At 43.5% G+C, this 27747-nt stretch overlaps 2 protein-coding genes across 4 annotated transcripts in view; both read left to right on the top strand.

The window, feature by feature from the left end:
- The first annotated feature begins 158 nt into the window (after nucleotides 1-158).
- On the top strand, nucleotides 159-19895 carry setd3 (SET domain containing 3, actin histidine methyltransferase). 2 transcript variants are annotated; one of them, XM_074692381.1, is made up of 13 exons: nucleotides 159-287; nucleotides 1877-2001; nucleotides 6331-6423; nucleotides 6696-6844; nucleotides 7148-7220; nucleotides 7721-7977; nucleotides 11569-11627; nucleotides 13072-13186; nucleotides 13333-13407; nucleotides 13628-13794; nucleotides 16966-17051; nucleotides 17626-17786; nucleotides 19328-19895. In XM_074692381.1, exons 1-13 carry the CDS (start codon nucleotides 220-222, stop codon nucleotides 19760-19762), a joined length of 1863 nt encoding a protein of 620 aa, XP_074548482.1. In that variant the 5' UTR covers nucleotides 159-219; the 3' UTR covers nucleotides 19763-19895. The 2 variants fall into 2 exon arrangements, with proteins under 2 accessions (XP_074548482.1, XP_074548483.1); XM_074692382.1 differs by lacking the exon at nucleotides 159-287 and adding an exon at nucleotides 504-758.
- Nucleotides 19896-26105: 6210 nt separating this feature from the next.
- The window catches only part of bcl11ba (BCL11 transcription factor B a), a 19171-nt gene continuing 17529 nt past the window's right edge, over nucleotides 26106-27747 (top strand). For both annotated transcript variants that reach the window (XM_074692163.1, XM_074692162.1), the window contains exon 1: nucleotides 26106-27064. In XM_074692163.1, coding sequence (XP_074548264.1) covers nucleotides 27010-27064 — 55 coding nt within the window. In that variant the 5' untranslated portion in view covers nucleotides 26106-27009. The remainder of the gene's footprint in view (nucleotides 27065-27747) is intronic.

Raw genomic sequence — 27747 nt, 5'->3', positions numbered from 1 at the left:
CGCAGACTGATTGATACGTTTTTCATCCAATCAGTAAAGCTCAAATGTGACCATATAAGGTAGTGTTAGGCTTTCTAAAACTAAACGTCAAATCACAAGTCGCACCGGGAGGGCGGGCTCTTTACATGGGTACATGTCAGATAGAGAGCATGGTGCCAGCAACCAATCTGGAGGCCTCATCTTACGCTGTGTTTGTGGGTGTATCTCCTCACTGGTCCAATGAGGAGCGTCGTTGAGTCACGGTCGGTGTTGGTGCAAGAACATAGGGCTGCTGTCAGGATTTTTCGGTAAGTCTGAAATATTTTCCGAGAAAAACGTGAAATGTTGTTTTTAATATTTACTTTTCAAAGCTCTCACCAGCTGTTAACTTCCACTCTGGGATGATAATTTGCACATATGCAGTACATGAGGCTCTATGTTCGTGACTAGGGCTAGCTAGCAGATTAGCTCCCTGTAAACCCTATATTATACAATCTACGGTAAACTCCTGTATTACACAGTTTACGGTAAACTGTTATAATATACAGTGTGAAGTTAAACTTATATTATACAATCTATGGTTATCAGGTGTATTATATAGTCTCGAGAATCAGTTTTAGTGTACAGCCGACGGTTAACTCCTATATTACACGCTTTACGGTAAAATCTTCCTCTGACAGATTAGCAGCCAGCCGTTAGCAGCTAACTGTTAACATGCTAGCCCCGATGGGCGTGTTTCCTCTCTGCGAGTTAGCTCGTGCTCTGCTGGCTGGTGAGAGGTAAGCTGTGAGGACTGAAGCTGGTTAGTGTCTTTGATGGTTACCTGTCACCTCTCCGTCAGCTTAACGGACAGAAAAATAGTTTGCTAACATGTGGCGACCTGAAACCCAAACAAGAGCCGTGATTAACTCTGCTACCTGTCTGAATGACCGGTGGACAGACGAAGTAAAGACACTTGCCAAGGCATGCTTTGCTGCCATTATGATGAACATGTCGAATATTAGTCTGTGTCTCACCCCTAACCAGAGTTAAGATAGTCAAAGACCGTCTATTTGTCCGTCCCACTTATTCTTTACACCTGTATGTTTAAACCCGTTTGTATCATAACCTGTCAATTTGCTCACGCGTTTTAATAACTCACGTTTACACGTTAATATGTGTAAACGTGAATATATACATGAAGGCTCTTGTCAAACAAATCAATGACAATTTCATGCAAAATTAGACTGACACGTTAAAGACGGAGATGACTAAAGAATAATAGTACGTTAGCAAAGAGTCAAGATATTACGCATGGAACTACTGATGAAATTCCAAGTACGATTCATTTTATTTAGAAATTAATTTATGATAAAAGAGTTTCTTATAGTGGAAAAAAATGCGTCAGTGCTTGGTCCACTTGGTGCAGTGGATTCTTTTCCTGGTAAGACTGGCAGAGGTGACAGTCTGAGTGCAAAGGTATCAGTCTGTTTCTGTATCTGCGGTTAAGACACTCAGGCCGAACACCCAGACGGGTTTTTGGCCTGTGTAAACCGGACAACAACAACAGGAACAATGGAAGGCGACCATGATCTGCTGACTGTCTTCCAACAACATGTGCATCTGTTGCTCCACTTCTGCAGTCAGCAAAGACACATTCAATATAGGCATGATCAGCCCACCTCTACTTTGGCAGAGGGCTACCAAAAGACTACACAGTTATATCATCAACTACAGGCCGGCATGCATACTCCAGCATTTTCAGTCTGAAGTGGACTATAAACGTGCTTGCTTTTGTGGTCTTTTATTTCTCTTTTCCTTCCAGTTTTTTTAGTCACATGTATCAAAATGAAAAAGTAAATCTTAAATAACAAAGTTTCCTAGTCGAACTCCACTTTAAACGCCTCTGTGTCTCCAGCCCATCCACCAAAGGCAACATGGGAAAGAAGAGTCGGGTGAAGACTCAGAAGTCCAGTTCAGGAGGAACAAGCGCCGTGACATCACCTAAAGAGATGATGAACCTGATCTCTGAGCTGCTGCAGAGTATGTACACCTTTTACCTCACACCTTCACCTGTGTCCATACACCTGTCACCTAACACCTCTACCTGGACATTAGAGCTGGGTGATATGGCTTAGAAAGAATAGATAGAAGGGTTTCATATCAGTGGTTATGTGTTTTTTTTTAAACCCTATTCAAATTAGGGACCAGGAGAATTTTTTTTTTACATATCACCTTAAAAAGAGCACAACTATAAAAAACAGACATTTAAATAAATGCGTAATCAAACAAATAGACCAGTAGAATGTAACGGGGGTAAGACGCATCAATAAGATCTGCATATCCCGACTTCTTAACTGTGCTGAGCAGTTTCATGTCCTTTGTTAAATGATGCGCCACTGTCTGTTGTGTTTTTTACAGCATTTTCAAGTTTTGTCAATTGAACTGCTGCTGAGTAACTCTACACCAGGGGTCACCAACTTTTCTGAGACTAAGAGCCATGTTAAGGGAACTGAGTTGTATGAAGGGCTACTTGGTTGATACTAGGCATGCAACGATTAACCAGTTTTACTATTAACCGCGGTTTAAAACGTCACGCTTAATTAATCCCAGAGGCTCCTCTACACCGAGTATTTCCGTTCTCACCCGCAAAAAACGGACATCTTGTTGGGACATTACCTTCGGCGCAACCTGCGCGTAAGGAAAACAAAGTTACACCAGCGGTGCATCTGCTTTTAGTGCCGTACTATGCTAGGCTACATTAGCTACAATGGCAGAGGCATCAAGCAACAAAGCTCTGTTTCCACCAAAGAAAAAAGTGAAGTCGGCAGTGTGGAGCATTTTGGGTACACAAAATGATGAGAGAGTTATTCAGGACGACGGTTCACCTGTATGCAAGACCTGCAGAAGAAAAGTTTCGGCGAAAGGCTCAAACACGTCGAATTTAATGCAGCATTTGCGGGATCACCACCCTGCTTTATACACCGAACTAAAGGGAAGACCCAATAACTGAGTTAAACAACGTTTACAGCTTTTTACTTACATAGATACTGAGTTGATAGGAGTTAAATATTAACGTGTCGACTACTGTCAGTGGCGTTGCAGTGGGAGGAGAGCTTTCAGCTCAGTGTAAACAAACAGCAGCAAAGCAGCGTGTCTGCCTACGGAGGACAAAATACCTTCTCTCAAGGCTTCTGTCAGTGACCATTTAACGTTACAGTCTGCTTCTTACCCTCTGTGTTGAATAAACTCTGGGCATTGTAGGTTAACGCACCAGGTTGTAGGTTAAAGGATAAATTCGGTTTATAAAGCTTTTACATTGTTTATGATGAAGTAGAACAAAATACTCACCCAGAAGGCTTTCCTGATCCAAGCAGTGCTTCTGGAGATATTTAGATCCAAAATCGTGCACAGACGTCCGTATAATGGGATCCATCAGGGCATCAGCGCATGCGCAGTACTTTCTGGAGCGCTGACTCTTTTGAGGGACAAACGTAACGATTAATGCAGTTTTAGGAGCAGCGCTGTCTATGCCCCAATGGATCCCATTATACGGACGTCCGCTGCACGATTTTGGATCTAAATATCTCCCGAAGCACTGCTTGGATCAGGAAAGCCTTCTGGGTGAGTATTTTGTTCTACTTCATGCTATAAACAATTTTAAAGCTGTATAAACCGAAATTATCCTTTAATATATCAGGTTCAAAACACTAAAATAACATCAGGAGCTTGTAGACTTCCAGCACTGTACCATGGGAACAAATTAATTGCTTTTCAGTTGCTATTAACACATCATAAGAGATTTTTATTCAACCAATATTTTTTTACTAAAACTTGTAAAGCACTTTGAGTGTCAGTCAAGGATAAAATGCTATATAAATGTAATCCATTATCATGATTAATCTTCAACCAAACAATAACAATGATCATAATAGACAGAATTGAATCAGACCACATTTAAGATTAGATAAATGTATGAAGATTATCCAAAGAATGGATTAGATTATTAAAATTGAATTTAAAAAATCAGCATGGATGACAATAAAACTTAAGTTACTTACACACAAATAACATTTTCCTCTGAGGGATCAATGAAGTTTAGTTTAGTCTTATATTAATAATAATACTTAAAATACTTAATTTGAGATATTTAAAAAATTACAACTTAAATCATTACTGCAAATCCAATCAAAGTTCATCATGGCATGGATTATTTGTTTCATTTTTCTTATTCATTCTTAGCCTAAGAGTTCAACAACACTGACACTGACAGACACAGACACTGTATTTTTTTCAAAAGGGAAATACTGACGTAGATGTTTTCAGAGAACGGGTCACTTTATTTAATTCCAAATGGAAGAGTTATAATTTATGTTTATCTTTATTTATTATTTTGTGCTGTGTTATTTGATTAATCTGTTATTTCTGACAGGAATACAAAGCTCATCGAAATCTCTAAAGAGCGTTCATGTGATTTTATATTTTTGTTCATTATCAGTGTTGTGAAATTAATGGACGATAATCGTGCAATCAAAATCTATAATCGTTGCATCCCTAGTTGATACAAACTGCCTGAATAACAAAACTGAATCCTTTTATTATTATCATAATTATTATGAATTGTCATAATAATGATACTGTGTAAGGACACTGCTCACATGTCAATGTTTATCATTCCCCAGACACAAAATACTTCATTAATCCCCAGGGGGTGGGGCAAAATGTTGTCTTTCCACTTGTTCGTCACACATTACAAATAGGGTAATAATATAGACAATGAAATTAAATAAAATAGAATGAGCAATAAAATAAGTGAAGTTTGCCATTAAAGTAAACAATAAGTGAAAAATAAAAGTAGCAGTAAGGGTATAAAGTAAAGCAATATTTAAATTAATATAATATTAATGAACGTAAAAAGGTGAGTTGATTAAAGGTATTTTACTTATGAATTATAAAGGACAGATATTGCTCTTGAAATTGGTTAAACAGATAGTGCAGACAGTTTATAATGTCAAGACTCGGTTACACAGGTGTGACCGTGTTAATACTCCTGTGACTGGGTATGTAAATATAAAACGGAGGAGTTATAAATCCTGATGGCCACAGGCAGGAATGACCTCCTGTGCCATCTGTGCGGCTTTGTTGGGGAATCAGTCTTACACCGAATATGCTCCTGTGTCTGACCAGTTCACTTTGGAGTAGATGCTGGACATTGTCTAAGATGTTATGCAGCATCAACGACATCCTCCTCCCTGACATCACAGTCAGAGAGTCTCCATCCTGATAATGTCACTGGCCTTGTGGCTAAGTTTGTTGTGCCTGGTGGAGTCTGCGACCCTCAGCCTGCCACCCCAGCACGCCACGGCAAAACAGGATAGTGCTGGCCACCAGACCCGCCCCTGCTTTTCAGAGCGAACCTCGTTGCAGATATGTTATGCTGCTCTGCCCATCAACAGGTGGCTTTATGCTGAACAGAGGGTTCAGCTCATGGAATAGAGGGAGTTACAGTGAAAGACAGGACTCAACTTTCCCCCAGGTAAAAGTCAAACAGCTTCTCAAGTATCATGTCCATGCAGTGCGCTGATCTCGCCCCAGTTGAAAATTAATGTTGATTGCCCGTCTTCTTCCCTGCAGTCAATATTCACAAATCATGATCCGTCCATATCACCACAAAGAGGATATCAACTTCAGAGCAGGAGTGTCCTGGCACAAGCTGATCTTCACTATCTCAATCTAAAAACAGTATTATTTTTGATGAGCAGCAGGTTTAACTCAGATGTATCAGTCACACTTCTAATCGTCTTCAGGTAACTTAAAAGGGTCCAGGCTTTGTAAATGTTTCAGTAAAAGATCTTGAGCAAACTCCCTGAAAGTGCCACCGGATGCAGAGGTGTGGTTCCTGATTGGGGTTTTCTTCCTCATTTTTTTCAAACTAAGTTCAGTAAATTATCAACTATTCTATTAAATGGATTTTCTGTCAGTCTTGATCACATCTATCACATAGATATTGTCATCGTTTTATCTATCAGCCCTACTTGACATACAACCCACACCTCACGTCTTTACCTGTGTTAAAACACCCGTCTACTAACACATGTAACCCCACAGTTCTTATACCACAAACCTCACATCCATAAACCTCTACCTCGCATCTGTCCACCTGTACCTTTTTACATGTGCACCTTTATGACCATAATAAAGGTGTGTGTGTAGCTGAAACAGGTCACACTAGGTCCAAAAAAGTAATGTTTTCTTCATACCTCAGCCTTGGATACGATTAGATGTGCAGGTGAGTTGATGTGACAGTAACAATCAGGCCTGTGGAAAATTCACAGATCAGCTCCAGGTCTAACTGTGTCGCACGTTTTCCAGAATGCAGCAGTTCAGCGCCCTCTGCTGGTAAAGAGTGGGAGGAGTACGTTCAGATCAGAGGGTTGGTGGAGAAGATCCGCAAGAAACAGAAAGGTGAGAGCAGAAACTCAGAGGTGGTGGTCCTGATGTGTGTGCATACTGAGGAGAATGCTTAAAAATCATTTAAAGTCTATATTCAAAGGAAACAGAGGTTTTACATTTCAAACCAATGTGCTCTTTTTGGCAGCGTGTGTCAACAATTGACTCAACTGCCTTTAAAATCAAATTATTGTATGATCACCTATGTAGTTTGATAATTACTGATGTAGTTTAATGATCACTGATGTAGTTCATTGATCAGTAATGTAGATTGATGGTGTGTTCAGGTCTATCTGTGGTGTTCGAGGGCAGCAGACAAGATCATTTTGCGGCTCTCATGGCATGGGCTCAGGAGAGCGGGGCGTCCTGTGATGGTTTCTGTGTGTCAGACTTTGGATCAGAAGGATTTGGGCTGAAGGCCTGCAGAGACATTAAGGTAAGTCCTCTAAGACCTCGCCTGTGTCACAGATCAGGGTGAATCACCTCGATTATTAAAGATGAGGAAACTTTGGTGACTCCAGACTCAGAATAATCAAGGTTTTATTCAACTGTAAACTATATTGAGTCATTGTGTGTGTGTGTGTGTGTGTGTGTGTGTGTGTGTGTGTGTGTGTGTGTGTGTGTGTGTGTGTGTGTGTGTGTGTGTGTGTGTGTGTGTGTGTGTGTGTGTGTGTGTGTGTGTGTGTGTGTGTGTGTGCGTGCGTGCGTGTGCGTGTGTGTCTGTGTGTCTGTGTGTCAGGCAGAGGAGCTGTTTCTGTGGGTTCCCAGGAAGATGCTGATGACGGTGGAGTCGGCTCAGAAGTCAGTTCTGGGTAAACGTGAACAGATGAATGTTTCTGACTGTTAGAAACGCAGAGAGCAGCTTGTCCAGAGAATCAAAGATTAAACTGAGTGAAGAACTGAATCAGTTCATCATAACTTCCTCTCTCCTCACTCTTTCCTACCCTTTTCCTGTCTCCATCTAACCTCCCCCCTTCCTATCTTTTCCCTCCTACCTTCTCCTTCCTGTCTCTTCCTAACATCCTCTCTTAACCTGTCCTCCTCCTTCCTTTCTCTTCCTTCCTGTCTTCTTTTTTCCTTTCTTTCTTCTTGTCCCTTCCCACTGCCTTCTTCTTTTTAATCTCTTCTGAACATTCTCTCCTAACCTCCTCCTTTCCTTCTTGCCTTCTCTTTCCTGTCTCCCCCTTCATGTCTCTTCCTTTCTGCTTTCTTCTTCCTTTCTCTTCCTAACATCCTCTCCTAACCTCCTCTCCTCCCTTCTGTCTCTTCTCTGCTCTTTCCTCCTTTCCTTCTCCCTCTGTTCCACTCTCAGGGGCTCTGTACGGCCAGGACAGGATCCTCCAGGCGATGGAAAATGTGACTCTGGCGTTCCACCTTTTGTGTGAGCGTGCTGACCCGTCTTCGCTGTGGCTTCCATACATCTGCAGTCTTCCTCAGGAGTATGACACGCCGCTCTACTTCCAGCAGGAGGAGGTGCAGCTTCTGCTGGGAACTCAAGCCATACACGACATCCTGAGCCAGTACAAGAACACAGCCAGACAGTATGCTTACTTCTATAAGCTGCTGCAGGTACCAATGAACCCCGCGCACACACACACACACACTCACACACACACACACTCATGCCCCACACACTGACCTGCTGCCTGTCAGGACAAACAGAGAGTCTACAGGTCTCTGTGGTTTCTTTTTCAGTCCCTCAGCTTCATGTTGTCAGTGTTGTGCACACCTCAGATTTAATGTGAAGAAGTTGGTTGGACTGATTAATGATAAGAGGGTTCATTGTTTTCATGTACACAACTACAGACAGTAACTAAGGTCAGTAATTTCGTTTTTTTTATGTGGTTTCTTCACAGTGCAGTTCCAGTGTTTTCCACTATGTGGCAGTGTTGCTCTTTAAATGACCTGATGTTTGGTGGATGGGATCGTTGTTTCATTAACCAGGGTGGTTCAGGTCAAAAATCTCTTTTTTTCTGGGTAGATCTAAAGACACTGAGATGCAGAGAACTGCAGTACAGCTCCAATCAGAGTCTATTTAAAGGGAAATGAGGTTTGGTCACTTCGCTGGTGTTGAAGGAGCCTTTTATCTGACCCCCTCTGGATATTCTGAGGACTGAAAAACAGAGAATCTGGCCTGTGTATGGTGTGGGGCGGATGTTTTGCCTAAGGAGGAACAGGTCACAGGTAACTCCTCCCTTTAGTTGTGGTCTCCCCCTGTAGCTTGTTCATCACCTCCTCTCACCAGGAACTGATCAAGCTTCCTGGATAAGGCAAAATGTCATCACAAACTCTACACAGTCCAGTTGCCCTGATTGTTGAGTCCTCAGAATAACTGTGACCTGGATGAACGAGAACTTACATGGACCCTCCTAATAATCGTGTTGTGTCTCGTTTGCAGCTCGCTTGTCTTTGTCACCATCGTCTATGCTTAAGTATCTCCAGACTATAGACATTGCTCCTCCTCCTCTCCCTGAATACTAATATAGAATAGAATAGAACTTTATTGTCATTGTAACAAGTAGAATGAAATTAAAGTCACAGCAGCAATCAAGAAAACAAAAGTAAGAAAGTGTATAGAAAGAGCAAAAAGTTCCATAAGAAAATAGATGACAACAGCTTGTCCATCATTGTCCAGTCAGCCAGCCTCCACCTCCACAGGGTCCAGGACTGAGCTTTTTCAGCAGTCTGTTCAGTCTCTGTCTCCTGGTTCCTGTCTGCTCACAGCAGGTGAAGCTCCTCCAATGTGGCGTTGGTGTCTGATGTTAGCTCTGTCAGCCACGTCCATGAACAGCATGATGCTACTCTGCCCTCATTTGGTGGAATCAAATGAAAGAAAAACAACAGCAAAACTTTGGGCTATGTTTGCATGCCTAGTGTCTACTGTCTAAGCCTGTGGGGGCAGTCTATGATCTGGGGTTGCTGCAGTTGGTCAGGTCTGGGTTCAGCAGCGGTCTGTGCTCAAAGAATGAGGTCAGCTGACCACCTGAACATACTGAATGACTAGGGGTGCTTCTCAAAGCTCCAAAGTTCCATCGTCGCCTCCTCCACTCGCCTCCTCCACTTGCGTCTTAGTCCCGCCCACCAGAGATGCATGCCAGAGACGCGAGGAAACGAAGAGAGGAGACGAGGAGGTTCATTTTATGAGCATTGAGATGTCCTCTCCTCCGGAGCGTCACATGACGTCAGTCTTGTAGTGATGGCGGCGTCACAGCTGGATAAACCGGTCTGAACGCACGGGAGAAACTAAATTAAGGAAAATAATGTATTCAACAGGGCGCTCGACCACGGAAAATTCTTTTTCACTTTTAGATCAGTTTAACATGAATATGTTCATGAATGAACAAGAAAAATGTCACGTTTTCCCAGGCCCAGATTGATAGTTTTTAATTCTTATGTTGGGGCCACTTTGTGTTCATAAATAATGTGTTTATTCTGCTATAAGCACTGCTTAGCGCACTGGTGGGACAGGAGGAGAGAGAAGCGGAGCTGTCTGCAGCGGTGCCTTTCATCCATTACGTGCACGCAGAGGGACAGAGGTGAAACTGTTACTGATAAAACAACAGTTTGCTACGGTATGAAAATGGTTATGTGTTATTTTTAAAGGCATTATTGAACTGGCTGGAGTGGGCCAGTGGAGCGCGCAGTCAGCTGACCCGAAGCCTTTCAGTTTCACTTTAAGCCTTGTTGTCTGTTGTCCGGTCTCTGGGGCTCTTTCTTATTGTCTGCTGTCATCCTCAGTGAGAATGAATGTTGTAATCATCCAGATAAATATCAAACATGTTTGAAAATTATCGGGGCGGCTCCGACGAGTCTATGAGACGATCGTGGGGCTAAAGATTTATCTGTTAACCGCTCACACTAGAAGATAATCTTGGCTGAACGTCGGGGCTGATTTTAGTCTCTGACCAGATTTCTTCCCTGATTGTCAGGAGGACCGAATCTGGGTTAGATCGGGCGAGAATCCTGAAGTGCGAGCCAGGCTTTACACTTAAACAAGACAAGACAAGACAAGACATACTTTATTAATCCCCGGAGGGAAATTCAAGTTGTTTGGGCTCTCTTCCAAGCAAAGAATTGTACACTCTGATGGCTGCAGGGAGGAATGATCTTCGGTAAACAGCATATCTTGCTCCATGGTGCTCACGTTTCCCACATGTGGACAGCTGACGCTTTGTAGCCGGCTCCGATACGTCACAAGGGGGCGTGTCTGTCAGTGAAAAGACTTCCGCGAAGCCTGCACTTGTGTTTCCTCGATTATGCCTCCTCCAGCCCAGTCTCCTCTCTCCTCTCTCCTCTCTCCTCCGAGCACATTTGGCGCTTTGGAATGTCCTCCAACATGGCTGCTCACAAAGTACTTCCGGTGTCGCGGAGGAGAGAGGAGATAGGAGACTGCATTTTGGCACATTGGGAAGCACCCTAGGTTATTCCATCAATGGAGTTTTTCTTCCCTGATGGCACGGCCATATTCTAAGATGACAATGCCAGGATTCATTGGGCTCAAACTGTGAAAGAGTGGTTCAGGGAGCACGAGACATCATTTTCACACATGGACTGGCCCCCACAGAGTCCAGACCTTAACCCCATTGAGAATCTTTGGGATGTGCTGGAGAAGGCTTTATGCAGCGGTCAGACTCTACCATCATTGATGAAAGATCTTGGTGAAAAATTAATGCATAAAATAAATCTTCTGACATTGCTGAAGCTTATCCAAACAATGCCACAGTGAGTGCTTGCTGTAATCAAAGCTAAAGGCGGTCCAACCAAATATTAGAGAGTGTGACCTTTTTTTGCCAGTCAGTGTAGTTGAGGCTTCCCTTGCAGCAAAACAATGGGAAAAATCTTGCATTGAGGTAAAATGTTCAGTGTGCAGTTGTACAGTGTTTTACAAATATATTCATGTGTGCATCCACAGTAAATTTAAAAAAGATGCCAGGGTTTTTGGCTTGTACGAGTACAAGTACTGAAGCACGTTATCAGCCTGATATCTGGAACTGGTATCAGTATATCCCAAGTAGCAACCATGGCACCTCCTAAAAACACACACACACACACACACACACACACACACACACACACACACACACACACACACACATATTAATTAATTAACTAATTAATTAACATCCTGTCTGATGTCTGTTGTTGTGTTGTGTTTCTCAGACTCATCCTGCTGCCAGCAAGCTGCCCCTGAAGGAAGGTTTTACCTTTGATGACTACAGGTCAGTGTGTGTGTATGTGTGTGTGTGTGAGAGAGAGAGAGAGCTCTTACTGACTCCTTAATAAAAAGGCCATCACTCTGATGTTTATTTAGAAATGATTTAGAAATTTAGAAATCAGATATTGGAGGGTTATCTTCACGTACACCTGCTTGCTTATGTCTTTAGCTTCATTTTAACAAGTAGTTTCTTTTAATCACTAATATCCAGGGCTGGGAAGATATGCTTTTTTTCCTTATACCCCTTTGTGATTTTGGGGTTTCAATTTGACTTAAATTGTGATTCTTTGATATCTACAATTGTTGAGGTTTTCAGTCGCTTTTTTAAAGCCAGACCATGTGAAAAAGTCGAATGATGATAATGATGTCTACAGACTATATCAGGAGCAATATTTTCCCCCCAAAAGTACATCAACTGTTAGTCCGTTTTTAGGATGTATTCAGGAGATCTGACATCACAACTTTTTTCCAACTCAGCTTAAGCCTGGCTCACACTACAGGATTTTAAAAATCCTAAAAGATTCTGAAATTGGGTTGTATCTCACACAAAAGAAGAATCTTCACAGATCATCTTCTCTTAAATCTGAAGCACACTCTAACAACAAGATTTGAAAATACTGACCAGCACACACTACAGGATTTCACCAAGATTATTTGACCAGAGCGAGTGATGGACCACATGTGCTCAGTTGTTTGATCTGAGGTTTTTAGCACACTGGTGGGACAGGAGGAGAGAGAAGCAGAGCTGTCTGCAGCGGTGCCTTTCATCCATTACGCGCACGCAGAGGGACAGAGGTGAAACTGTTGCTGTATCAGCCAATAATGGCATGATCTCACACCCATCACTGATAAAACAACAGTTTGCTACTGAAAATGGCGTGGTCATGTGTTATTTTTAAAGGCATTATTAAACTGGCTCGAGTGGGCCAGTGGAGCGCGCAGCCAGCTGACCCGGAGCCTTTCAGTTGCACTTTCAGCCTGCATGTGTTGTCTGTTGTCCGGTCTCTGGGGCTCTTTCTAATTGTCTGTTGTCATCCTCAGTGAGAATGAATGTTGTAATCATCCAGATAAATATCAAACATGTTTGAAAATTATCGGGGAGGCTCCGACGAGTCTGTGAGACGATCGTGGGGCTAAAGATTCATCTGTCAACAGCTCACACTAGAAGATAATCTTTGCCGAACGTCGAGGCCAATTTTAGTCCCCGACCAGATTTCTACCCCAATTGTCGGGAGGACCGAATCTGGGTTAAATCGGGCCGAGAATCCTGTAGTGTGAGCCAGGCTTAAGAAACAGACTAAAATAAAGAACCTAAATCTAAAAAAAAAAAATAACAATTAAAAATCATTAAACAAAAAAACCTAATTCTTCAATGCTAACTGCTAACTTCTGTGGATCTTGGGTTGTGATTGGCAAACTGTTATTGCCTAACTGGCTGTTTGAATCAGGTGGGCAGTCTCCTCAGTAATGACTCGTCAGAACCAGATCCCTACTGAGGACGGCAGCCAAGTCACTCTGGCCCTGATCCCTTTGTGGGACATGTGCAACCACACCAATGGACTGGTATGTACACACACACACACACACACACACACACACACACACACACACACACACACACACACACACACACACACACACACACACACACACACACACAGACAAACCATATAGGCGTTTAAGATTTGTTGCTGATTTGTTTCGAACAGATCACTACAGGATATAACCTGGAGGATGATCGCTGTGAGTGTGTTGCTCTGCAGGACTACAAGGAGAATGATCAGGTGAGACACATTCACAGACTCACACACACACACACACACACACACATACACACACGCAGACACAGACGCAACTTTATTTGATGAGGTGTGACACTAATACCATGTCTGTCTGACATGAACAGAGTGTTACAAACCTGTCTGTGTCCATACCTGCTCACCAGGACAGCTGATGGTGATGATGATGGTGATGGTGATGATGATGTCTTTTCTTCATCTGCAGATCTACATCTGCTACGGGACAAGGTCGAACGCAGAGTTCGTGATTCACAACGGCTTCTTCTTCCAGGAGAATGCTCACGACAGAGTGAAGATCAAACTGGGTGTCAGTAAGAGCGAACGTTTGTACGCCATGAAGGCAGAGGTGCTCGCCAGGGCAGGGATACCAGCGTATGTGTTAATTACACGTTATAACCCCGTCATTTCACCTCTTTCTAATGCTGTAATTATACCTGCCAACATGTTATGGTTTTATTCTGTCCCCACACCTTTCTGTCAATCATCCACAACATCTGAGCATGTTTAACTCTGCATCTCATCTTGTACTCTCTTGGTCAGTACATCAGAATACACTCATCTAAAGTCTAGACTATGGCAGGTCAGGGTCAAAGTCTGTGCTTACTCCAGAGCCTTTGACTGTTCCACAGGTGTGAGCTGCATGATTAAAAATTTCATCACGGTGCATCTCAAAATGTTAAACTGCACTCTCCTTTCTCCTTCGCAGCACTGGAAATACTTTCTGAGCCGCCATATTAGGTGGCGTCTCAAAGCGTTAATTGTGCTCAGAGGAAAGAGGAGTTTGATAGGAAGAGCAATGAGTTAGGAAACATGAGAGCAGGCTTTGAGGAAGTCTCTACACTAAGAGACACGCCCCTCATAGAGGATATCGCTCTCTGATTGGACGCTGCAGCTGCTCAGACTTCTCTGAGACGTCACATCACCAGAGTTTAATGATAGAGAAAAGACGAGCTGAAAACAGGCATCGGATAGTTGGCAAAGGCAATTAAAGTCTCAAACCAGCAAGTCCTGCTGCCTTTCAAGTTTTCTTGGCTCTTCACTTTTCTGCGTCTGGGTCTTTCCAAGATGTGTGTGGTGAGGTGTTGGAGTTCATCAAACATCTGTAGAGTTATTCATGGAGTTACCGGGTCATTGCTACTGTGCTTGTTCCTCAAAGCAGCTTTCATATGGCTAAGTTTAGTTTTGAGCTCTCGTACTGTGAAACACCACACGTTTCACCGGCACCTGTGTCACTTTTGTGGTGTAATTAGTAGAGGGGAACCACGGTTCGGTTCCGATCACGGTTTTGTGGTCATAAAAAAGCTTGTACTGTACTGTACTGGTTTCAGTGCACCAACGTACTATTCAGTTATATTCTACTTTTAAATGATTTTTAAAAAACACTGTGTTAGGCTAGTTTTATTTGTTCTTAAACCTGTAGTATCTGACCTGTAGTCTATAGTATCTGTATGCTGTATTTTAAATAACAACAAATAAGAAAAAAATAATTATATTTTTTGGAGTGGGGGCTTACATAATTTATGCCTCCCTGCAAAAGTTAGTGCCCTGGATCGGGGCACCCCAGTCCAACAAGTCTGGACCCGCCCCTGCTTGTCCGAGCGTTCCTCGTTGCAGGTCCATCATGATGCTCTGCTCATCAGCGGATGGTTCAGTTGGTGGAACAGAGGGAGTTGCAGAGAAAGGCCGGACTCAGCTTTCCCCCAGATAAAAGTCAAACAACTTCTCAAGCATTTATGGCCAAGCAGCGTGCCGCTCTGATCAATCACCCATCCCATCTTCCTCCCACACAAATTATGGTCATTCCCTATCAACAGAAGAGGGGATTTTCTCCCGCAGAGTGGGGTGTTTTGAGAATAACCGATGTTTATTCCATCGCTGTCAGAGCAAAAAATGATTAGAGTATTGTCTTTGGAGAGCAGCAGGTTTTACGCATGTCAGTCACATCATTGATAATCTGCAGGTGAATGAATAAGGGTCCCCACTTAGTAAATGTTTCAGTCAAAGATCTTTAACTCCTGAAAGGTGCCAGATAGAAAAGAGAGTATTGATGGGAGTTGTTCACTGATGAGAGGTCTAGTTTATGTGAAACTCTTTGTGCTGTTGAAACAGACCATAAGGAACACGCGTCCATCAGGGTGTTGGTGTCAAAAACGCACAGAGACATTTTCAAGGCAGTTTACTGCTGTGAAGACGCTGCACACACATGGAGTCAGCGCAGTAGACAGGCGTCGTATACTGTAGTTTGGAACACTTGAGTACACACATTTTGCTGTCTAAATTAGTATGACTACATTAATGGTGCAGCACTAGTTAACTGGCCAATTCTTGCAGTCGTGCATGCGGCTAACAGTGTGGCCAAATGGGCTTTCATAACAGAATGATGGGACCTAATGGTCTCATTTGTGAAATGATTTAATATGCATACGGACCCAGGTCTTTGAGGTCCTGCTGCTGTGAAACAGCTTGGTTCGAGTTTATATTTAAAAGCTCATGGCAAATTTATCAGAGTCCTGGGCCTGTGTGCCTTTTCAGTCTTGAAACAAATGGGACCATTAGTCCTAACGTGCTCTTATGGAACAGCCTGATTGGCTGCTGGTTAGCCACATGTACCACTGGAAAGGATTGGCCAGTTAATCAATTACACCATGGAGGCGAGGCAGGTGCAGATTACATCATAATGAAGGGGAACCTCCTGGAAAACCCCATCCACCAAATTCAAACTGTGCATACCTACCACTTGTAAGCAGCAATAAACCTGGTGAGAAATAACGGTGTGACTGAGAGAAGATCAAGAAAAACATTTTTCAGCAGAGGAAATAAAGACTTGATCAGAAAAATACAGAGAGAACAAACAGCTGTTATCAGAAAGTTAATCAGATCAACACAGAGTAAGGGTAGGTTTGGATTAAGATCTTAAACAGAGTAAATATGTGTGGTGTTTCTGAGCTCTCAGTTGAAGACCTCAAAAATAAAATAAGCAACATGAAACCTGTTTTATGGAACAAGAACCACAGCAATGATCCAGCCACTCCATCAATAACTCTACAAGCAGATGTTTGATGAACTCCAACATTTCAGCACACAGCTCTTGAAGGACCCAGACTCAGGAAAGCAAACTTGTGATTCTGACAGCAGCGAGCCTCGCTGGTTTGAGACTTTGTCTCTCTTATCTCATCTGTTCACTGAAACATGCTGTGTCTCCTAAATCTAAATTACCTGTAAGGCTACACATCATCAAACTTTTCTAAAGGATTAGTTCGATCCCTGAATAATCAGTGTCTTTACATATGTCATCTGAAACAGTAAGGAATGATGTCTGCCTTTAAAAGCTGAACAGGTGAGGTAATCCTGCTGTTAACACCTGTGATGGTGGGGTCTGTCTCCATTTCATCTTTACTCTGTTGGGGTGTTAACCTGTTAACTGGTGGAGACAACAGATCCATTTTTTTCACCGTCAGTACAAACAGTCCGTTTTCCTTGCTAAAGGCTGGACTTGCATACGGGCCCTGATCATTCATCCATGTGTCTGTGTGTGTTTTTCAGGTCTTGTATCTTTGCCCTTCACTGTAATGAACCACCAATTTCTGCTCAGCTCCTCGCCTTCCTCAGAGTCTTCTGTATGACAGAGGGTGAGACACACACACACACACACATATCCCTCGCACAGGAGTCCTGTGACTCTTCTGCCCTGGGGTTAAACACTCTGAAACAATCATAGCTGATCTGTGCTGTAACGGGCACTTGTTGGGGGTGAGGCAGAACTGCAGTTCATTTAAATCTGAACTTGAGAGAGGCTCTGAAGTCAGTAAACAGTTTAACAGGGGATTAAACACAGAAATCAACTCAGGACTAAAAAGAATTTAACACAATTAAACACATGATTCATGGGATAAAACACATCATCACAAAGTTAGCAGAGCTAGCTCAGAAGCCTTCATACCTCCTTGATTAATTTTAGCAGATCTTGCTCTAGTAGTCTTCAGTTTTCCTCCTTGGCTTCTTCTTGCAGGTTGTGGTCTTTAAACCTGTGCTGGTTTCTTGTGCTTCTGGTCCAGTGGTTATCAGTTGAATCAGATCCAGCCTCTAGACAACTTCTTCAGATCATTATGAAGACAATGAGAAGAGAATGGTTCAGGTTTTTTCTCTATGTGTCCGTGGTTTGAGTTTGTGGACATCTGAAAAGTGAGACAAATGTGTTTTCAGAGGAGCTGAAGGATTACCTGCTGGGAGACGGGGCCGTCAGTAAGATCTTCACTCTGGGAAACACGGAGTTCCCCATCAGCTGGGGAAACGAAATCAAACTGTGGACCTTTCTGGAGACCAGAGCTGCTCTCCTGCTCAAAACCTACAAGACCACATCAGAGGTACCTGGACCAACATACAGGACTATAAACACACTTGGTTCTACAGTCAGACTATGAGCAAACCTGATCCTACTGTAGGCCTGGGCGATATATTGATTATATCGATTAATTCGAATTTTTCTTGTGGATGATTTAAAAAATGAAAAATTCGATTTTTTCTCTCCCTGCTATTGCGCACCTTTTATACCACAGCAAGCACTGACTCTGCGTGTGCAGCGTGAATTTACAGTTCACTAACTAAACAACAGAAACCTAAACGTCATAAAAATGTTCTTGTGTGTCTTTGAGACCCAGCACTTTGACGGACACGTGTTCCTTATAGTCCGTATCAACAGCCCAAAGAGGTTGATATAAACTAGACCTCTCGTCAGTAAACGTTCAAATCCCTTCCCTCTAATCCTCTCTTTTCTATCTGTCACTTTTCAGGAGTTTGTTTAGGTCTTTGACTGAAACATTTACAAAGCCGGGATCCTTTTATGTTCACCTGCAGATTATTGATGATGTGATTGACGCGCATAAAAAAACCTGCTGCTCTTTGAACTTAATACTCTGATCATTTTGAAATTTAGACAGTTAAGAAGTTTACATTAGTTTTTCTCAGGACACCCTCATTTTACTGAAGAAAATCCCCTCTTATGGTTATTTGGATGGATCATGATTTGTAAAAGTTGACTGCGGGGAGGGAGACAGGACTACGATGGGGGATCGAACAGAGCGGCGCGCTGCTTGGACAGACATGACTGAGAAGTTGTTAAACTTTTACCTGGGGGAAAGCTGAGTTCCGTCTTTCCGTGCAACTCCCTCTGTTCCACCAACTCCTCCATTCATCACAAAGCCATCCGCTGACGAACAGAGCAACATAACGAACCATCATCGAGGTGCGCTCTGTCAAGCAGGGGCGGACCAGACTTTTTAGACTGGGGTGCCCCGACCAAGGCACTGACTTATGCAGGGAGGCATGAATTTTACGAGTCCACACTTTAATAAATAGCATTGATTTTTACTTATTTTTTTTGTGTTAAAATTTAAGTATAAACAGGATATAGCCTAAAAAAAATAAAACTAGACAGAAACAAAGTGTTTTCTTAAGTTATTTAAAAAGTAAAATATAACTGAATAGTGCTGTAGTGCACTGAAACAGTAGTGTACACACTTTTCCTAGCAGTATTTTTAAATTCAAAATGTAGAAAATGGTGCAGCTTTCAATGTAAATGTTCTTTAAAACTACAAAGTGAAGTTACTGAAACAGAAGAAAAGCTGAAAATTCAATTCCAAGAGTCAAACAGAGGTTACTTTTATTAACTTTCTGACAAAATTAAAACAGAACTGGTTTTGAGTTATCTCTTTCATTTGTACTTATTTTTTGCTTTAAAAGGAAAAAAAATCGTCAAAAATCGTAGATCGATTTTTTTGTAAAAAAATCTGAGATTTTATTTTTAGGCCATATCACCCAGCCCTATCCTACAGTCAGACTATAAACACACCTGATCCTACAGTCAGACTATAAACACACCTGATCACTTCTCTCTTTGCTTTCCCAGGAGGACTGCTCTTTGTTAGAGAAACCAGACCTTTCTCTTCACTCCCGGATGGCAATCCAGCTCCGTCTTGCAGAGAAGCAAATTCTTGAGAGGGCGTCAGCAAGCGGGCGAGCTAAACGTCTTCACTTCGAGAAGAAGCTACAGGAGGATGCGCCACTCCCTTGCTATGAGGAGAGTGACATCGCTTTGCTGGAGAACTCTGAGTCCAAGCTCCCTGTCATCCTGCGTCAGCTGGAGGAGGGGCAGGAGGTCTCTGAGGAGGAGCAGAGCCTCCTGCTGAACGGGCAGAAGGAAATGTTTAGGATGAAACTGGAAGCTGACACGGAGGATGAGAAGAAGGATGGTGGAGGAGACACAGTTCTGGACTTGATGGAAAAAGGTCAGCGGGAGGCTGCTGAGCTGACAGCCAATCGGACTGAAGAGAAGAGAGAATAACTGTTGTCATGGCAACAATATTTATTTATATTTGTGCTGAAAAGACTCAAAAAGAAAAAATCTGAACTTTGTTTGTTGATAAGATTAAACACAGAGGGAGATGATATGAAATAAAACAAGGTTTACAATAAAATCCACTGGAACAAATTTATTTCATAACTCCACACATGGATGCTGTCATGTGACCGGGTGTGATCATGTGACCTATCATGATAATGTTGCTAAATGTGATCAGATTGCTGAGTGTGGTCATGTTGCTCAGTGTGATCAAGTTGCTGAGTATCGTCATGTAGCTAAGTGTGATCAAGTTGCTAGTTGTGATCATGTTGCTGAGTATGGTCATGTTGCTAAGTGAGTGTGACCATGTTGCAGTGTGACCATGTTGCAGTGTGACCATGTTGCTGAGTGTGATTTAGTTGCTGAGTGTGATTTAGTTGCTGAGCGAGAACATATTGCTGATGGGGGACATGCTGAGTTTCTCAGTTCTCACTGTTGTAACAGGAGTGATGACCGCAGATCTGCTGTTGGTGAAGAATCAACAGAACTGGGATCAGAGCTGGTTTTCTCAGAGCTCTCACTCTGTTCAGGGACAGGAGGAGATCAGCAGGTGCTGTCTTTATGAAGACCTCCGCTTTGACCTTCACATGTTGGATACAGCCTAAATAAAAGTGCTGGTTTGAATCATGATGATGACGAGGATCTGTCCGTCAAGTTTGATGATTAGTGAGAAGAAACATGACAGAGACATCAATGTGTATCTGCAGGCTTCACATCACCACTTCACCACCTGCATCGCAGGTTTCCTCTGTATTTAAAAAGAATTTGCTTACTCGGTGCACACATTTTACCATCAGGTTTGTTTTATAGATCATACTATGTGGGAAAGGTGTGAGATGGTTTCAGGCTCTGTTTGGTGCTCACACAACATTAATAAATGACACCCGGGGTCAGGTTCACACAAAGGTCCTTGTCCTGTTGAAAGCCCTGATCAGGTCAAGGTCCTTGTTCTGTCAAAGGGCCTGGTTCCAGTCCATACCAACAAGTCCATTCTGGACGGGTCAGTCAACAAGCACTCGATTCAATTGCTGTGCTCATAATTTAAGGGTTCAAATATTTGACTGAAGGAGGTCTTAAAGGTTTAAAAATTTGACTGAAGGAGGTCTTAAAGGTTTAAAAATTTGACTGAAGGAGGTTTTAAAGGTTTTAATATTTGACTGAATGAGGTCTTTAAAGGGGACATATCATGCTGATCCCTGATTTAATACTTACATATAATATAATAAATTTGAAAACAAAACCTTTCACCCCCTGAATTTTCAAAAAATGAGATATTGTATTTTTTCTGATATCTTAGAACAACATTTGATGCCTCTGAAAATAAGTCATTGCCATTTGGCTGCAAGATTTCGACCGTTGTGACGACACAAGGATCCTGTCTTTTTATTGGAGTAATCTGATAAAGCAGCTCCTCCTCTGTGATGTCAGTTAGTCACACAACCACCACCGAGGGATACACCCACCAAGAGCCGAGTATAAACGTATAAACTATACATGTTACACTACCGGTTTGACTCACCACACTGAAGCGTCCTGAGATGATCTGTGTCCAGGTGGATTTTCTTCCTCCTGAGCTGCAGAACCGTCCGGGTCTGACTCGGGGACAAATACAAAAGGACGTATCCTACACTCTGCCATTTTATTAGTGCTATCAATGCCTTACGGTGAAGTTTTGGCAAACAGCAAACTCGCTCGGTCTGCTCCATTCAATGTGGCGATTTTCTAAATACTGCCATGCTGCAAAAAACCGCCCCCTGGCTCTACCCCCTCCGCCCCTCTGATAGAACTGACCAATCAGAGCACAAAGGGCTGTGACGTTGTGAGGTTACTGGAGGTCATTCTGGAAATGGAGCGTTTCAACGAGATCTTCAGAATGGCCTAAACTGAGGATATTGAGAACACTATTGTGGGGCAATGAAGGAACTAAATGACTTGTACTGAGGGCAGAAATGCTTTACAGGCATCCGAGTCTGGCATAGTGAAAAGGAGAAATAAGCATATGTCCCCTTTAAGGTTTTAGAACATGTGGTCTGTTGATGGGGGACAATGACCTGAGCTCAGAGTTTCACACTGATATGTTTGAAAAGCAGATGGTAATGAGACTGACACACCATCATGCCACAAACACACACTGCCTACAGTTCAATCACACACACACCTGCTCTGACTGTAACCACACAAACATACTCACACACTGTGCTGGTTTAACACTCAGCCTGTGTATGTTTGTCCACAAATAGAGTGACCATGAAGGCTTACAAACATAGACACACTCTCTCTGCAGAGTGGACCGTGTGGTTCAGACCTCTTTCTCTCTCTCTCTCTCACACACACACACACACACACACACACACACACACACACACACACACACACACACACACACACACACACACACACACACACACACACACACACACACACACACACACACACACACACACACACACCTGTCAGATTTAGCCACAGACAGTTGAACATTTGTTAATGGGTAAATGTGTCCTTTTTTCTGTTCCCACAGTGTCTCTTCAAACTGTCAGGTAACTGTATGCACACACACACACACACACACACACACACACACACACACACACACACACACACACACACACACACACACACACACACACACACACACACGTTTGTTATAGTACAGTTTGACAGTTATTACAGTAGAGTATCTCAGTTATATTTACTCTGGGTGAACCACAGACTGTTAAATTGGCCTACTGACACCCTGAAGTCTCCTGTTAGTCCCCAGTCCACTGACCACTATTGGGGGGAGGCTGGCTGAAAACTGTCTAAGTTTTATTTTACGTGAAGTTTGACCCTGAAGACAGATTTTTAATGTCAGTGTAAATGACAGAGACTCTGGCAGGTGGAATAAATGTTAAAGGTCGGGGTTAGGGGTAGTTTCACTTTTCAAGAAGTAGAAGAAACAAAAGAAAAACAAAACCTGAGATACAAGAGGTAAGACACCCTCCTTCTCCTCCTCCCGCTCCCATTCCTCCTCCTCCTCCTTGGTCTGAAGTGTCAGCCTGTCAGGAGACGAGTGTAGAGATGACAAGATCAGACCAGCTAAACACACGCACACACACATTCAACTTGGTGAGCTGACCAGTGAGCGGTGAAGAGGCCTACAGTCCACACTGTCCCCTCTCATCTTCATCAGACCCCCTTCAGCTGGTCTGACCCAAAATTCAGTAGACCTGCCCCCCTCCTCCCTCTCCAGGGTGTCTGACCACGAGTATATGAGCTCTCAGGTGGACTGTGTGTGTGTGTGTGTGTGTGTGTGTGTGTGTGTAAGTGTGTGAGTGTGTGATGTGATGGCTCCTGGCAACAAGGGCTCTCCTGCCCATAGGTCCGGCTGTCAGGCTGTTCAGTGATGAAGAGGAGGAGTGAAGGACGGAGCAGAGAATAGAGTTTAGATCCTGATTCCTGATCCAGATCAGCCTGGCCTGCAGGTCTTTGTTCCCCTGTTGAGTCCCATGTCGTTAAAGCAACACACAGGTTTCCTCAGAGGAACACACACACACACACACACACACACACACACACACACACACACACACCTACCTCTGAACTTCAAACCAGTTCATGATCCTGGGCTCAGGTCCAGTAATCCTGTCCTCTAACTGAATCTGACAGAGGGCCGAGTCTGATAACAGTGAACATGTCAGTGTGTCCACCAACAGAGTTCATATCAGACTGACCAACAGGTGGCAGCAGAGGACAGAGGGCTCATCAGCTCCTTCCTCCAACAATGTGACTGACGCAGTTATACAGACAAAATATATTAAATATGCAGTAAAGTCTGATTTAATGTATTTAATGTTCAGTTTACTCTACAAGAGTACATATAATTAATATATTTTTTTAAAGACTTATAAAATATATTCACTATTTAATTCTAATATAATATATTCAATATTCAGTTAAAGTTTGATTATAGTATTCAATATTTCAATAAAATTTGATCAAATATATTCAATATTTAATTAAATTCTGACTTAATACATTTTACTTTAGTCTAATAAAAGATAAGATATATTGAATATTCAGTAAAAGTTAAAAATATATATATATTTAATTTGTGTCTGATAAAATGTATTTGATATTCAGTAAAACTTTGAATAAATATATTTAATGATCATTACAAGTCTGATCAATGTCTTTGATATTGAGTCAGGTCAGCTCTGTGAGTCTAACACCTATAGAGGAAAAGGTCTGAGTCATTAACTCTGCTGATCGCTCACAGAGGCTGCTAACATAACGCCAGGCTTACCTGTCCAGGTGCAACCCTGGAAAGAGTGTTGGATGACAGGATGTTGGATGACAGGATGATGGATGACAGGATGATGGATGACAGGATGATGGGCTCTGGAGCTGATCTTTCCATGTGTCCTGATGTCTGTCAGACTAAGTTTCACATGTTCAACAGATTTCAATTTTAATAATCTCCTAAATGTGTGTGTGTGTGTGTGTGTGTGTGTGTGTGTGTGTGTGTGTGTGTGTGTGTGTGTGTGTGTGTGTGTGTGTGTGTGTGTAAGAGAGAGAATGTTTGACGTTGATAATTAGCACAGAGTGAGCTGCAGAGGGCGCTATTGGCCTGCTGGTAGAGCAAAATGAAATCAGCCAGCCTACAGAGGAGGGTTCACGTTCACACACTCACACACTCTTTATCTCCCTGGGCTCTTTATTTAATCCACACAGTTAGAAACACAGTTTATCCTGTTCTTCAGAAATAACTCCTCAAAGATATTTTGAGTGATACAATGCTTCTCAACCTGAACTCAATATGTTCATGATGACCTTTGACCTCAGACTGATGAACTCCTGCTTCCAAAGACATCATGTTTCCTCAGACAGTCTCTCTATTTCTTTGTTTACAGCACTCAGGAAATTATTTTACCTCAAACGTTTATATATATTTTTTTCTGTTTTAAGAAAACCAAATATTTTCAGATTTCAGTCTTGAAGACTTTTATTTTCTGTTCTTGTTTAAATCTTTGCATGCTTTAATTTTAAAAACAACCAAGAGGAAGCTTTCAGAAAGTCACCTGCTCTGTCCGATCAAAGAGGCAATCAGGCAGTAAAGTTTTGGAGGTACCTGTCCAGGTGAGAACAGTACGAGCTGAGATCATTCAGGCTGTGAAACTGATCAGCTGATGGTGTGTGTGTGTGTGTGTGTGTGTGTGTGTGTGTGAAAGGAACAGCGGGTGCACTCTTCGCCCTCTTCTTCCTCAGTTTTTCCTCCTCTTCCTCAGCTGGTACTGACAGTGATTCCCTCTCTGCTCCTCTCTTTGTGTCTCCTGATGATGGAGGTGGGAGTTGTGTTGTGAGCAGCACAAAGACTCGAGGATGAGCTGCCATCTTTCTTTTTCCTCTAAACGAGCTGTGAAATCTGTTTATTCCTCCCACAGAGACCGAGAGGGACCAGGAGAGGGAGGGAGAGGGAGAGCAAAGAGGTACAGCTCTGAAGGCTTTGTAGGAGCAGCAGAGGTAAAGTTCCACCTGAGCTGATTGGGTGATTGGGTGAGGAAGGTCAAAGGTCAAACTGCAGGTGAGATGGAAGGGTAGGACCTCTGCTTCCTTAAGGTTCAGGGCAGGAAGGATGAAGAGGACGAAGAGGAGCCGAGTTCCTGAGTGTGAAAGATATCAGGGATGAAGGAGTTTATTACACACACACACACACACACACACACACACACACACACACACACACACACACACACTCTGTTGAATGAACTCTATTTTTGACAGTTTGCCTTCATCTCTTTAAATAATCTCCACACACTGCACAGGAGGCCTGATGAGTTAGTGTGTGTATTTGTGTTACTAGGTCAGTGTGTGTGTGTGTGTGTGTGTGTGTGTGTGTGTGTGTGTGTGTGTGTGTGTGTGTGTGTGTGTGTGTGTGTATCAGTGGTAGAGTGTTCTGTCAGAGGCCGCTGTTCTGACTCTGATGCTCAGGTAACTCTCAGGTGTGAACTCTGATGAATTCGATTAAAACATTTTTTATCTTCACATTGATGCACGCGCTCCTGAAGACAGCGTGAGATAATTCGAGCGCACGAGCCTGCACGCGCTGGATGCTACTGGACATGTGCGAAGTGTCCAGCATGCTGTGCACGAGGTACGGAAGCCCCTGAAGTCAGATGAGAAGGGAAATAATCTGGGTTCCACAGAGATTAAAACAGTGCGAGGGCTGAGAGGAAGACAGGAGACTCTGACCACTGCGCCGCGCGCCGCAGCACGGGTGTGTGCGAGGGTGTGAAAGTGTGTGTCAGTGTGTGTGTGTGTGTGTGTGTGTCAGTGTGTGTGTCAGTGTGTGTGAAAGCCACCACTAGTCGCCCCCAGTGCTCTTCAGTCTCCACTCTCCCTCTCACCGCTCACTGAACGTCACGTCCGCACTTGAACTTGAGTTTTCAGCCGCTGTAGGAGCCAGAACGCCGCACAGACCCGCACAGACCCGCAGAGCGCCGCACGGACCCGCACTGAGGTGCACAGACGCGCACAGTGGCACAAAGACCCGCGCGGACCCGCAGAGCTCCACACAGAGCCGCAAACAGCCGCTGAGAGCCGCACAGAGCCGCGGAGAGCAGCCCGGGGATGCGGGAGTGTGCAGCCCGTGCGCAGACAGAGAGCAGCGCGAGGCTCTGAGAGCCCTGCCCGGCTCCGCAGCGCAGCAGCTGGAGCGTCAGCAGCTGGAGTGTCAGCAGCGCGGCCACAGCCTTAAAAGTTTATAACCAAGACTGGATTTTAACCTCTCCATCTCCACGTGCTCGGTCCGGAGTGCAGTGCGTGCTGTCCGGGCTGTCCGGAGACTGGACACGCGCTCTGAGTGACCATCAGGAGGTGACCACACACCTCCTCTCTGCTCCTCCGGCTCATGGTATGAGCTCCACGGCAGGCTGACTCCCTTTCCTCACCGCACACACCGGAGACACCTAGACACCAAGCTCCTCCCGAGCGCACCGCCACGGCCGGTCACCGCACTTCTCCGGAGCTGCTACCCGCTGCAGGATCAGCCCAGGGGCCACGGTTGGGGCCGCAGCAAGGGGACCAGTTTGGGGCGCTTAGCCCGCGGTCGGTTTTGGGGCCAGTTAACGGCCGCCGGTGCTCACCACGAGGAGGAGAGCCGACCCTTCACGCGCCGCTCTCCGGGCGATGCCAGTGTAAATGCCAGGGCGATGTCCCGACGCAAGCAGGGGAACCCGCAGCACCTGTCCCAGAGAGAAAACACAGGTGGGTCCTTAGGAACCTGTAAAGGTCGCACTGGTCCACATTTTTACAGCTCACATTGTTTTATTTTTCTCTCTTTTCTCCTCTACGTCCCAGAGTTTCAGAGTTTCCTGTCGGCGCGTAAAAGCGTCCGTAATTCTCCCGCTGAAGGCCGTTTTTGTTTCTCATTTGTTTTTAGACAGAATGAACAAGAGCTTTTTTTTTTCTTTGTGTTAATGGCGCTGGCTGTTTTTAAGACACAGTTTGACTTTTATAGATCTGCTGGACTTGAAACTGTTTCAGTTAAAATAAATTAAATCACATTACATTAAATTTCACTTAATGAAATTTAAATGTTGACAGCTCTAACAAACCGTACGGGTCTCACTGTCAGGCGATATTTACAAGTCATTTCAAAGCTTTCTCATTTTGCTGTAACTTTTTACATACACAAGGTAATGAACGGATCTGAACAGTTTTTAAATCTGGCTCCAGACACATTTATTTCAATTTCAAACACATTTTCATTTAGAATTAAAGAATTCATACCTGCTTTTTTTTGAATCTAAATCTGAATAATTGACGCAGCCTGCTGAACGCGTGAGACTTTCAGAACCATCAGCCTGCTTTAAAATTAAAGGTGTTTGATTCTGACCTCGGTCATTTAGCCGCTCTCCGTCTGACGCTTCCTCAGCGTTTACCTTCAC

Source organism: Halichoeres trimaculatus, unplaced genomic scaffold (genome assembly GCF_033239565.1).
Source record: "Halichoeres trimaculatus isolate MK-OKI-2021-1 unplaced genomic scaffold, fHalTri1.1 fHalTri1_scaffold_17, whole genome shotgun sequence".
Classification (NCBI taxonomy): domain Eukaryota; kingdom Metazoa; phylum Chordata; class Actinopteri; order Labriformes; family Labridae; genus Halichoeres; species Halichoeres trimaculatus.
The sequence above is the reverse complement of the archived record's forward strand: the minus strand, read 5'-3'. Positions and strand labels throughout refer to the sequence as shown.